The sequence below is a fragment of the Zonotrichia albicollis genome, chromosome 2 (genome assembly GCF_047830755.1).
Source record: "Zonotrichia albicollis isolate bZonAlb1 chromosome 2, bZonAlb1.hap1, whole genome shotgun sequence".
Classification (NCBI taxonomy): domain Eukaryota; kingdom Metazoa; phylum Chordata; class Aves; order Passeriformes; family Passerellidae; genus Zonotrichia; species Zonotrichia albicollis.
This window is the reverse complement of record NC_133820.1, coordinates 41654009-41668228: the sequence shown is the minus strand read 5'-3', so window position 1 is coordinate 41668228 and position 14220 is coordinate 41654009. Positions and strand designations below refer to the sequence as shown.

General features: G+C 41.8%; 1 gene segment (V, D, J or C); it reads left to right on the top strand.

Annotated features, from left to right (window-relative positions):
• The first annotated feature begins 5337 nt into the window (after nt 1-5337).
• LOC102071742 (T cell receptor beta chain MC.7.G5-like) lies at nt 5338-13642 on the top strand. The segment is given in 5 exon segments: nt 5338-5390; nt 9785-10120; nt 10503-10520; nt 11644-11750; nt 13323-13642. Coding segments are annotated over 5 exon segments (525 nt in total).
• Nucleotides 13643-14220: the final 578 nt, after the last annotated feature.

The window sequence follows — 14220 nt, the reverse complement described above, 5'->3', positions numbered from 1 at the left end:
GAAATGGCTCTTGAGTGCTCACAGCTGTGCAATTTCCAAGTGGCAATAGCAAACCACAGAGCTCTCTAGGTTTATTGCCATTGTGAATTCTTTGATTACAGTTCCCTCTTCCAGCTCTAAGGGACATTTATCTCCCATGCAGTACTTCTTTGGCCAGCCTGAATTGCATCTGCACAAAAAGCCACTGTTCCAAGTTTCTCATGAAACAGCTACTCTCCTTGTCTAATTGCTTGTCCAGATTTGTTCAGATCATTAACCAGATTCCTCCTTCAAATGTCTTATCTTTTCAGTGCACAGATAGGCCCTTAAAAAGAAAAATGGAGAAAAAGAGAAAAAAGAGAGAAAGGTAGAACCCCAGAAGTACCCCAATTGTTTGCAAGATGCAATATCAGGATTACTGAAGGTCATTGAAATTAAATGTATTTTATAAAAGTACTAGGGAGAAAAGAAGCAGTTGCAATAATAATTTTGAATCTTATATGTTCAGAAAAGAATGGAGAATGGCATAGGTTCTATATAGAGAGTTGTATAGAATAGAACAGAATGTATTCTATATATAGAATAGGATATCTGGGATGTATCTGGCAGGCTAGAAACAGAATGTTCATGAGGTTTATGTTTAACTATGGTTTTTGTTGTGAGAAAAAATGGCTGGTGGAGATGTCTTGATTTCTGTAAAAGTGAATTACAGCTCCCAGGAACATTAACCAGCAGGGAATGTGCATGCCTGTCTGGAAAACTGAAGAAACTAAGACATGATTAAACACAATTTTTGTGCCTTTGCTATCTTGATCTAACATCCTGCTTCTGACTAACAAAATCCAATCTGTGAAATACTGTGCTCCAGATATTAAGAACAACTCTTCAGAATGAAACAGTACAGGTGTACTTCTGCTGGAAATCCTTCTGCAAAGATGGTCCAAGTTATAGCCACTGATATAAATGGGTCCAAAAAATCATTTACGAATCCACTGATCCTTGGTTTCTGTCTGGCCTCCAACACCCAGACCCTCTCAATCATGGAATGACAGCTCAGCATTCAGCCAGCAATATACTGGTGTGCAAGAAATTCCACATTTGTGTCAGCAGCTCAGAACACTGACTTGTGGAAAAGCTAAAGCAGACCTTGGAGCCACATGAAGATTTAGCTTTGCTTTTACTGGCTCACCAAAGAAAGCATCCCAGCTGGACAGTCCCTTCTCTCTTCCCTGCCCAAACCTGACAGACAAATCAGGGCAGAGGGAGGGGCATGGGTCTCTCTTAGCTCTTGTGTAACAGTGAGCAGGAGCACACTGTCCTGGGAGAACTGGAGGGCCATGCTGGCTGTTGTGCTTGCTCTTTTACCTGGTGAGAGACAACAGATCCATCTGCAGCAGGGCTCTCATCCAGGCCATGCAGGGCTACTGTAAGGTAGAGGACCCCTTTGGCCATCATCTGTACTCCTACTCCTCACTCTCTCTTATCTCCTATTAATGCAGGTGTTGGGGTTACACTCTCCATTGCTCAGTGGCCTGAAAAAATCATTCTGAGACCTGGAGGGTCTTTGACCATCTCCTGCTCCCAGAGTTACAGTAACCTTGCCTATATGTTCTGGTACCAGCAGCCTCCAAGAAATGGCTTGAAGTTAATAGTCAGCAGTACTTCTTGGAGGTATCAGTCTTATGAGGATGGTTAGTCTGAGGCCAAGTTTGAAGTAACCAGACAGAATACTGATTACTCTCTGATGACAATCAAGAATGTGACAGCCCAGGATGCAGCCACGTATTTCTGTGCTGCGAGCGGTCACACGGTGTAGCGACAGGGTTGAACACCAAGATAAAATCCTCACCTTCTCTGAGTGAGAGATGGAGCCTTTGAAAAATGTGAGACAGTTAGGAGAGGGGAAGAGGAAGAGCAGAAAGAAGACTTCATAGAGGTTGGGGCAATAGACCCAGAATGTTTTGAATTGGAGAGCAACAGAGCAGTGCAGCAGCCTCTGTCTTCGAAGCTGAATTATTAATCAGATCCCTCCTTCCACCATCATATCTTTTCAGTGCACAGATATGGCCTGAAGAAGAGCTGTTTCCTAACTTTATCAGGTTCTGGTCAAAAGCATTGGATATTTATGAAAAGCATCCTAGTGTCTCTAAAACAAGTCTGTAAAGCTCAGGGAGTCTCTGTAGACTGGCCTGCTTCTTTGCAGCTGCTTCTTCTGTAAACTCCAAAGAATGGAGGACAGGTATGACTGATGCAGTCTCTAGTTTCCTGTAAAATTCTCCCACCAAAATAATATAATTGTTAAAATATATATAATTAAAAGTTTATTCCTTACATATTGTTGTTTTTTCTTGTCTGAAGTCTTAGGCAGCATAGCCTCCAAAGCTCAAAAAGCCTCCTATGAAAGACTTGGAAATAAAAAATCAAGGATCTCCCTCCCCTTTGTTCTGTCACTCACATTTATTTGAATTCATGGCCTTCAAGTCCTTTCCTTTTGACAGCTTACAAAGAAACGTTAAGGTGCAACAAGACTGGTCTCTGCTGGCATGTCTTGGAAATTGCCTTTTGAATATGACCTGAGGAGCTGCTGGCACCACATACTCCATCAAAACTAATAGAGAGGTGACTCCCTTCTTTTTAAATGAAAGAAACCTCGTGGAAGAGAGTCTGCAAGTGACAGTAAGTACACTAATGGAGCTCTAGACTGGAGATGCAGACAGAATAGTCTGAAATGAATTTTAGTCCAATTGATTAAGTCCCTGAATAAATAGTGTTAAGGTCACAGATATACTAAGACCAAGGCAGGAAAATAATATTCCACTATTGGTTGTATTATTTAGGCAGTGACAGCAAAAAAAAAAAAATCCTAAATGTATTTTTTGGAAGAATTCAATATATACAAACAAAAGTTCTGTATAAACAGACATAATTGGTGATTAAGTACTCTGTTCACGGTTGTAGAAGAGAGAACAACCCAGAAGCATGCCGAGATGACCAGCCCGATACCTCATGTTCTGTAGTCCTCTCTCTTGGTCCTACATGTTGGATCTTAGTCTATGTTTCTCATTCCCTTCTCTAGAACACTAACACCTCTTCCTAGCTAAACAGACTGTATCAGAAATTGTGGCTTCTTCACTGATATCTGAAAATAATAGAAAAAATATTTTATGATTTTCCTGGTAGAATGACCTTGTTTTGAGGGATTATCTCCTGTGCTTTACAGTCTCTTTTTCATATCCAGACAGACTCAAAGGAAGCCATTAAAGAGCAGTATTAAAAACAGGTTTACTACAGATTCTTGGTCAGGTTGCTAACTTTGTGTTGAAACTTTGTGAGACAAGACTGTGTCATGTATAAGGGAGGGAGATAAATACTACCTCTCCCCATCAGTTCCCATCCCTTCAGACAGTCTGCAAAATGAAAGCTTGCTCTTACTCCTAGAGGAGGCCTTTTCATAGGCAGAGGCACAAGCCCTGGGAGAATGCTCTCAAGCAACACCAAGCTACAGAGAGAAACACCAGCCCATAGTAAGCAAATTACTCTCATTGCAAACCAAAAATTGCAAACTGTGAGCTGGAGGTTTGCTTGTCATCCTGGGGACAGAAGAGAGAAAGAATAGAAAAGAAAGCAGCATGAACATGGCCATGGTCATTACCAAGTGAAAAATTACTGCATTTAAAGTCAATCAATACATGTGTTACCTTTTTGAGTATAAGAAAAAAATCTTGAGATTATAAATTGAGCAATAATGGATACACTGAGAAGTGACTGGACTATCACATAGAAACAGCAATGGCAAAGGAAGGATGTGGTCTGTGGTTGTGTCATGGTTTAGCCCCAGCCAGCATCAAGCCCCACAGCTGCTTGCTCACTCCCCACCAGCAGGACTGGAGAGAGAATTGGAAAAGCACAAGTGAAACACTCGTGGCTTGAGATAAAGACAGTTTAAGAGGTAAAGCAAAAACTGTGCACACGAGCAAATGACAACAAGGAATTCATCCCCCTCTTGCCATGGACGAGCAGGTGTTCAGCCATTTCCAGGAAGGCAGGGTCCCCTCACACATAACGGTGCTTGGGAAGACAAACACCATCTCTCCAAATATCTTTCTCTTCCTTCTTCTTCCACTACTCGCCTCTTTCACATACTGAACGTGACACCATGGGTTATGGCATATTCCTTGGATCATTTGGGATCAGCTCTCCCTGCTGTCCTTCCTCCCAAGTTGCCATGCACCACCATCCTCCTTGGCAGCATAGGGGGATAAGAAGCAGAAAAGTCCTTGAATGCCGTGTAAGCACTGCTCAGCAATAACAAAAACATTTCTCTCTTGCCAACAGTATTTGCAGAACAAGCCCAAACTCTACTCCACAGTAACCTTTAATTCAAGGAAATTAACTGAACCACAGTCCAAACCAGCACAGGTAATCATGGCAGTCATTCCTGGTTGACAAAATGAGGGGGTGGAGTCATGGCTGGGATTGTTTTTGTACCAGGTTATATCATTGTGGCACAGTGGGGGGGGGACCACGATGATACATTCCCCAGGAAGCCTTTACAAAAACCCAAGGGTGCATGAGCCTTGTGGCAGAGCATGTGAAGGCAGCTGCACAGAATCCTGCAGCAGAGCAGGCATGTTCTGCCTTGGTTTCTCTAACCAGACCTTCTGTGCTGGGACTTACTTTCATCATCTGAGAACTGAGCCTGCCCTCCGTGGCAAGCCAGCTAGGAAATTCTGAGATATCGAAATTCATTTTCACCAATCCAAACTGTGACTGCAGATGCACCTGAAGCCTATCAACCATGCAAAGCTGGAATTATTATTTTTTTCCAGATTAACCAATGTTTGCAATGGATGACAAAATGGTTCATTCTTAAAGTGATATAAGTATTACGGAAAGAATTCTGACATATAGCAGATATCTCCCAGAGGCACTACATGAAATGTGTTGGGCTTTTTTCTCTGAAATAATCCTCCAGTATCTGCTGACTGCCTCATGCCTATGAGAGCAAAGGTTGCCTGTAATCCCTATCCCCACTGTCTCACTGCAGCTCTTCCTAATGGCTATGAAGGGTTTGTGTGGGACCAGTCAACAGATTCTTCTGGGCTCTCCTTGTGTGGATTATTTTAACCTATCAGAAAACTGAAGGGGATCCTGAAAGACTGTCCAAGACAGCTGGCCAGCCATGGAAGGGGGAACAAAGGGATTTGTTTTAGTTCCCTGCCAAAGGTGAACCAGCTCAAATAAATAATGGGTGATGTTTGGGATTCCAAGAACAGTAACAGTTTCCTAAGCTTGTGCTTATAGAAAGGCAGGTGCAGAGCATCCCTTCTCTTAGCTTATGATACATCACTTTGTCACTGTGAGCAGTGCTGATATGCATTTTGGCAGCGGCACAAAACTTACAGTGATAGGTAAGAACTTTTTGTTTCCTCTTTTAAATCACATCAAAAGCCATGTCTTCTCTTTAGAGAACATAATCTTTAACCTCCCTAACATTATTAAACTGGTGTGCTAGTAACCCTGTCTACTTCAGAGAATAGATTAAATTGGGTCCTCTAGGTAGGTACACTCCTTTTCATTTTGGAGAATGGAATGAATATGTTTTCAGTAAAGAAAAAAGTGTCCCTAGAAAGAATGAGGATAAGGAATGAGAGAAATAATGTGTGCATGACACAAAAAAACATTGTCCTAATGAATCAACACGTACAAAAATTTTCAAGCAAAAGTATGGCTACTCTCTATAATGCTGGTTCTGCTGGGGCTAGAGATGATTAAGGACAAGTGAGTGAAAAGCTGTCTATCTCTCTGGAAAGAACTGACTTACAGTTACACTTTGAAGGGGTCTAGGAAACACAAGTCAAGACGATACAAGCCTCAATTACCTTGAATCTTCCCAGGGTGAATTAAATAATGTGTTGTCTTAGATAACCATGGAAAACAAGTGTGCTAGCATTTTTAATTTATAAAAAAGAAGGCACTAGTATATACCATACTGTATAATAAGCAATACTAAAATCTCTCTGCAGCTTTCAAAGTCCTTATTGTTATAGAAAGTAGCTTAAATATTCCTTATTGTTATAGAAAGTAGCTCTCCACAGCGCAGCCAGTTTCTTTCCACTATACAGGCTTGCCAGGATGGGAATACAAAGATCACAGAGGACAATGATCTTACTATTTCAGAACAAATGTTAAACAGCCACTGAAAACCACAGAAATAATATATGGTTCATTTCAAAGAGGAAGAGATCTTAGGGAATGTTGACATATGGGAAATATTTTCTAATATTTTAATATGACACCTCGATAAATAGAGAAATATCATCCAAAGAAATGGTGGAACCTCCAACAACTGATTGAGCCTGAAGCAGAAGGGTATATCTGGACAGGGTATTTCTGGTCTTGATCTCAGCTGTTTAGACACAGATTTGGTGGTTTTCCTTACAGACCTGTATTCTAGGAGATCTGAGATAAATGTACTCCGTATTTCTTCTTTTGCTGGTACCACATGAGGGGAGGGTTAGTCTACAGGCTTGGCTCAGAGGTCTGGGAGTAGAGGAGAGGTTTTTCTGCAGCTGCAAAATGGTGTGAATAATAATAGACTGTTCTTTGGCAGTGGGACAAAACTTACGGTCATAGGTAAGTCCGATCTCTGTGATCTATGTGATACTGCTTTAGGGGACAAGAACATTCTTAATTAAAAGCTTACTAATGATAATTTTTCATGCAGCCATGAGAACAAGATTAATGCTTTATTGGTTGCTTATTAAAATGAGATGTGCCATTATGGAAACATAGGATTTACAGGCACCAATGCTGAGGTCCTTGTGTCTGCAGCCTTTGTCTTTCATTTCTGGGAACTTCATGCAGGGAGAAGGGAATAAATAATTTAATTTTCACCCATCTTTCAAGGAAATATTATAGAGGTTGGGAATGAAAAATGTTCCTGCAGGTCCTCAGGTTTTTTCAGTTTATCTGTGTAATGATCCAAAGCAGCATTTTGGAGGTGGAATCTGGATTCTCTTGTGGGCTGAACCATGGAGGGAAGGAGTAATCTTGCTGGCACTTTACTTGCCTCTCCACAGATGGTTTGCAGGCTGTCTATAGTTGCTTTGGGATGCTGGGTTCTGTAAACAATCCTTCTCACAACTTCTACAACTCAGCAAGGACTGTATTATTTTCTCTCAGCATACTTTTTTTCCTCTATTCTTTTTCTTTTTCCCCCATTTTCTTTCTCTGATTTCTCCCATTCCAGAAAGGATTTAACATCACCTATATTGGGGCATGTTAGAATCACAGGGCACAGTAATTTTTGCATCTGCTACTTCCCCATCTGATAGCAAACTGTAGAAATCCTCACTGGTGCCTGCTCCTTTAAACAGTACCATTTTAAGGAGCTATGTGTCTGGCAGGAAGAGCATAATGACACTAGGGGTTACAGCCTGACTTTGTACAGCTGTGCAAACCAGCAGCTTCACTTTGGAGTCGGCACTGTGCTCAGAGTCATAGGTAAGGAACTGTTGTTTACCCAAGTGCTCAGTGTGGAGGACACTTGAAAATTGCCCCTGTGTTCATGGTATGTAGCATTTACACAGATGATTTTAAAATGAGAGTAGGAGTGAAAGATAAGAAGAAATTATGAAATTGACCTTGCGGTGATGGGGATGGAAGAACTGTGATACTTTTTGTCTGGGATGGGTGAAATCTGTGTGACAGGGAATGAGTTTTATGCATGGAAGTTATCAAGTGTTCGGTCAGTGTCTCCTATGAGGAGAAAGGAAAACCAGAACACAAGGGGATGCTGATCAGACTTTTTTTTCTAGTTCTTGCTCTTTCTAATGCCTTCATTCCATTTCAAGCATGCTAACTTTCTGATTTTCTTTGTCTTTCCAGTAGTTTCAGTACTTTTATCTATCTTTCTTCTGTCTCTTTTTCACCTACCTTCCTTTTTTTAGTTGTTCCTTTCTTTCTTTAGCCTACTAAATTTCTCCTTTTTCTTTTGCCATCCTATCTGTTTCCATCTCTTCACTTATTAGCCTTTAGGGCTATGACCTGAAGAATTTGTCAGAGAGACTTCTTGGAAAGGAAAAAAAATCATAACGCTAAGTGTTGGCAGGGAGAAGTAGGAGCGATCAAGCTCTCTTCATACCCATGAAGTGGAAAGCAGAGCAGTGCTAAACCCTCTAGGGAGTTACATCTATTTAATATCAGGTCATCTAAAGTCTGTACAAGCTCATACAGAAGCAGCCTGGGGATCTTTGCAGAGCAAGCTCTGGTGGTCACAATTAAGGCATCATTTGAATGCAAACACGAGGACTTAGCGGACAAGATCTCTGCAAGATATTAATTTCTGCTCATTCTGCTACCTCTCTCCCTCTGCAGAGGGGAGAGTGCTCAGGAAGAACGTCCACAATTCACCATGCCTTCATACAAAAAAAACCACCCCAGAGTAATAATTTTCTCTTTGGCTCCATTGTTTTGCCTACATTCCTTTTTCCTGCAGCACTCACAGACCTCATGGGTTTCTCATGCTAGATGGGTCAAAAAGGCATTTTGATTTAGTATATGGAAACACCCCTGTCTTTTAGACTCACTGCTTGGCTTCTGAGTAACTTCTCATGTCTGCCTTGAACGTCCTTCTGACTGAACTCTCTCCTTATTTATCATACAAGTAGGTATTAAACACTTTAGGACAGGGAAACACATTTGATTTGCAAGTCTATGGAATCTTGCATCATTCTGGGAAGGTGTGTAGCCTAGGATCAGAGCTTCTCATACCTACAATAACCAAAAAATTAAATTACATAAAATCATGTTTAATGTTCTTAAAAATGCATTGGTTAAGACCCAAGACAAAACCCATCACTTGCAGATTCACGTTACCTGCCTTGTTGGAATCCCTAAAGTTAGAGGGTTTTTAGGAAATAGTTAAAAGGTGTACAGGCCTTAGCCTGAAGTTCTGTTAGCATTGCAAATACAGCAGAAAAAGTTCCCAAGCAAGCAGAAAAGTTTCCCAAGCAGTAGAGCATATGTGACAAATAACAATAGGCCTCTGTAGAATTGGCTTTAAGGTAGCAACAAAACTATTTAATGTATATCTTTAGAAGGTTAGCATGAATAGAGCTCTGTTCTTTGTCTTATGAACCAGTCTTTGTTTTAACTACCATTACATATGTTTTATAAGATTAGACAATTAGACAATTAGACCTCTAGTTACGCTTTACCCCAATATGCCTCAATTGTTTTTCACTTCAGACAGTGAGAAGGATCAACTCCTTCCTTGATTTCTTCCTTCCTTCCTTCCAGCTCATCTCATAGATGGGGGGCCAAGTAGCATATCCCATGCCAGTACAATTCTGAACGCTGCAATGACCACCATGTCTTAACTCCCTCTCCAGGAATGCAACCCAGATTGCTGAAGATGTTTGTGTCTTATAAGAGACTCCCTTAACTTTAAATACAATGTCACAAATACAGGCCATAGTTACAGCAAAACTGGGGACTTTTCTGCCCATCTGTTTGCTCAGTTTCTTTGCAGATTTGTATGCTTCTGGCAAGAGACCACACAAGAATTTCATGTGCTTGTGCATTTCTGTGGCCAGACCCGTGAAAATTCTGTGTGATGAGCAAAAAGAAATCCTTCCACTGTCCTGGTATGTCATATCCAGTAGACATGAATTGTCCAATAGACAGCAGTTAAAAGGCCAGGTATCTCAGGAGTAACACGGCACAAACTCAGGACCATTTCCAGGGGGTTCTGACTGAACAGAGGGATGGAGGCTCTGGACCATGTTGCTTTGTGTTTCAGGCGAGAATGATGAAATCATACCTCCAGCGGTGGCCATCTTTTCCCCATCAAAGCAGGAGATCCAGCAGAAGAGCAAGGCCACGCTGGTGTGCCTGGCCTCTGGTTTCTACCCTGACCACCTGACTCTGGTCTGGAGGGTGAATGGTGTGAAAAGGACCGAAGGGGTGGGGACAGACGAGTCCTCCACACAGAATGGGAGCACCTACTCGCTGACCAGCCGACTGAGGATGCCAGCCTGGGAGTGGTTCAACCCTCTGAATCGCTTTGAGTGTGTTGCCAATTTTTTTCAGAATGGAACAACAGCCTCAATAAACAAATTTATCCATGGTGATGCTGGTGAGTAAAAAAACATCTCTTACCATACTGTATCAGATAGAAATCACAAATCAAAAGAGCAAGTGTTATGATATGAGCCACATCTATAGATAGCTTCTATACAAGGTGTTCTTCTGGCACAATTGCAGACCTAAAGATCTAGGTATTAGCATATGTCTCTTCCCATTCCTGGGCCTTTGTCCCTGGGTTACCATTCTACATCTAGAATTTCGTCAGGCTTTCCACTGAGAAATCTCTGTAGTAGAGTAAATTGCACAGTATCATAAAACACCTACTTTCAGTAGGAAGAATGAGGCAGTGTTTGATAAACTGAGACTTCTAAAATCTGTATTCTGTTTGCTCTGAAAAGAAACATGACTTTCAGCTCCTTTGTGTCTTTCAGGTTGTGCACTCACAGAAGGTACGTGTGGCTTCTCACGTAAAGGGAATTTTGCCTCTTCTCTCAGGCTGTTATCAGTGTGTATTTTAATGCCAGTTTTACTGACATTATGTACAACGTGTGGGAGATATCTGCTGTATGAATAGCTCCTACTTCTCCTGTAAGTGATTTGCATGTGATATTAAAAAGAAACAAAAACAAATGAAAAGGAACAAGAGTTTTTTGGAAGGCCGTTTATGGATATTGGATGTAGCTCCGCTTTGGGGTTTAGGTCTCCCCTATGATTCCATTTCGAAAATTGATGGAGTCATGGTGCCTTCCTGTAGACTGTCATTTACTCTTCATATTCTTCTCCACTCCTAGAAACGGACTTCCGTTAGGAGTATTTTGCTCAGCCAGGAAAGAAATGATCCATACTTGCCCAAGTGACTCTGACATCAAGGTTCAGGATATAATATTCTGACTATTTCTCAGTATCAAACGAGGAACAATTCCCATGATGAGTCACATTCTGCTCAACACTGCTGTCATGTATGGAGGATATCCATACTACAAATTACATTTCTTTCCACTTTATGCACATATTTGCACACTCTTGTTTTTTAAGAACTTCTTGAATGCTTCAGGAATCTTAAGGATGAACCAAGACAGATCTTGTATATCAATTCTATGGCAACCCCTTAAGAGTGAAAAATCTTCAAGAATAAAACCTCTAGAAGGCATGTTATTCTGGGCTTTTTAAATCTTCCTGATACATCAGCAGCACTCATAATGCCACTGACAATAATGAGACAAAATAAAACATTGGCATCTTTTGATTCATCCTCCCTTGCATTCCTAACTGGGATGTCAGATGAGCAGCCCAGTTCATCAGTAGGTGTGGAACTCAGTACCTTCCCAGCATAAAGCCAATCTCTGTCTTTCCTAGACTTGCATTCTCTTTTGGCTCTTTGAGTCACTGTGGTCTGTCCCTTCCCTGGTTCTCTGGTGCCGACAGAGCCACTCATTTGCCTCTAGTTCCTTTATGTTGCTTAGCTAAAGATTTCAAGGGTTCTCTTTTGATGAAAGCTGCATCAGAGCCAGCATCTTGTAATGATGATGCTGAAAATGGAATGCACAAATTCAAATGGTGTTTGACTTGCAGAGTCGTACTTGCGGTATGGAAATTCCCTGAAGCTCACTTACCTCATCCTCTGTGGCAAAGCCTTGGTCTATGCAGTTTTGGTGAGTGGTCTGGTGTGGACAGCCAAGGTAAGTCAGAGTGGCCCAGGAAGGCTGGGCTTTTACTCACTAGTCAAGGATCAGTGGATGCAGACTAAGCCTGTTCTCGGAGGTGTGGCTCTTCTGCAGGTGCTCTGCCAGGCTTTGTGCAGTTCAGCCTGAAAAATCACAAATGATGGGTTTTCTCTTTCTGTTTTTCCAGAACTCAAATAAAATCAATGCTATCTAGCAGAGGATTTCCTTCTCACAATCCTCTTTAAATTCATGAAAAAGATGAGAATTAAGGACAAGTTGCCCAGAAAGTAAATGAGGAAAAGATCAGATATATCATGCAATTGTGTAACCATTGTAAAGGGGCTTACAGCTCCAGAGAGAATAACAGGCAGTTTTTTGAAGTGATGCAGGGCATAAAATGTGGTCAAATATTTACAAAGATTTATAAAGAACAGTGGGATCAGTCTGAACGAATTGGTTAAATTAAACAAACTACCAGGAAATGTTTTTTATTAGTAAGTTTTTCCTACAGCAGAAACATGCATGCAGTGAGAGCAGCAGAAGTCTCTGCACTTGACTCTTTAAAAGCAGAAGAGGGAGATGTATTTGAAACATGACCTGGTAGAGTTGAGGGCAAGGAGGCCAATCATCTCAGTTATACTTTTTTTGGTCCTTTTGCAAGGATATACTGGAGGGGATAGAGTTGTCCATTTCTGGATCATAATCCTAGAATCACAGAATGGGTTGTGCTAGAAAGAGCATTTAGAGATTATCTACTTCCATCCCCACTCTGAAATGGGCAGGGATATCCTTCACTGGACCAGGTTGCTCAAAGCCGCATGCAACCAGGCCTCAAACACTTCCAGGGGTGGGACATGCACAGCTTCTGTGGGAAACCTGTTCCACTGTCTCAGCACCCTCAGCAGAACAAATGTCTTCCTTTAATCTGAAGCTACTCTGTATCAGTTTAAATCCAGGGCTCTTCATCCTGTCACTGCAGGCCTTGGCAAAGCATCTCTGTTTTTCATAAAAGTGCCCCACTGCTGTATCTGGGAAGGCCCCAGGCAGGCCTCTCCAGAGGCTTTTCTTCTCCAGTCTCAAGAGGGGTTGTTCTCTCAGCCTGTCTCCATACCCTGAGCCACTGTGACTGGCTTTTGTGGGCCTCCTCGGGACCTGCTCTGTCACAGCCATGAGTTTCCTGTGCTGGGGCCTCCAGAGCTGGACACAGAACTGCAGGAGGGATTGGTGGGGGCTCACATGGGCCCGCTCTCTGAGTCTGCCCAGGTCCCTGTGGTTGGCATCACTTCCCTCAAACACACCAAGGGCCACACAGCTTCATGTCAGCCGTGAACTTGCTGAGGGTACCCTTGCTCCCTGTGTCAAAGAGACACTGATGAAAGTTGAAAAAATGCTTTTGGCCCCAGTACAGACCCCTGAGGGAAACTGTTTGTGACTGACTGCCACTTGAACACTCAGCCATGGATGGTGACTCTTTGGGCAAGGTCATGCAGCCAATTTCTCTATTTGTTTCCGTTGGTTGGTGTATGTTGTTGTCTTCTCTGCTGTTTTACAGTTCTTCTAATTTTATCCCATTTTGTTTTCTATTAGACTGGTGTCAAGTTATCTAGAGAATAAATGAAGAGCCCTTGTCATCACATCAGCAGGAACATGACAAGTTTGCTACCTTTCCATAGCAAAATATCTAAGCTTCTACGAACTTCTGAATATAATTTTTTTGTAGTTGTCTGTTGCCATCCTGTTCTTCACTATTTTGTAATCACTGCTGAGCTTTCCCTGTACTTCCATATCATAATGTATCATATTTTCTTGTAACATATCTTTAAAAGTAGCACCTTCTTAATGCTCAGAGGCTGGGAACTCATCTCCTTGATTTAGGAATAAAGGTTTTGCTTCTTTTCCCTTGAAAAGCCTGAGTAACTGTTTTTAAATTTGGTCTTCTGTAGTAATAGTGTCCTACCACACATCTTTCAATGTTGAATAGTGCCATGAGCAACTCTCATTAAAGATCATTCACTGACAATCCCGGTAGAAATAACTTATCTGTTAGGGGAACAGCAGAGACTCATCCACTACTCACACTGTGTACCAACAAGTGGAGCAGGGCTGTGGGCTTTGGAGGCTTGCCCTCACCAGGGGCTGCTTTGGGGCCAGAAGAGCTGCATAATTCAAAAGTGGTAGAGAAGAAAACAGCACTCCAGCCAGATGAGAAGTGACATTCTCTTGGGAGAGGCATGGGAGCTGCCTTTTCTCTCTCTTGGTTCTTTTGTGAGATTATCTTGGTGAAGACACCAGACTCACTGTGGCAGTGAAGAAAAATTTGGTGAAGAGATGAAAATTCACCTGACACTTAATGTGTTTGTTTCAAAAGGATCTGATGACAGACTTGAGAGGAATCTGTCATAACTCTTCTCATGTCATTAAAGAAAAAAGCTGCATCTTAGTGCCAGAGGGCAGATGGGTATAATGCTGTAAAATGCAGTTGTTT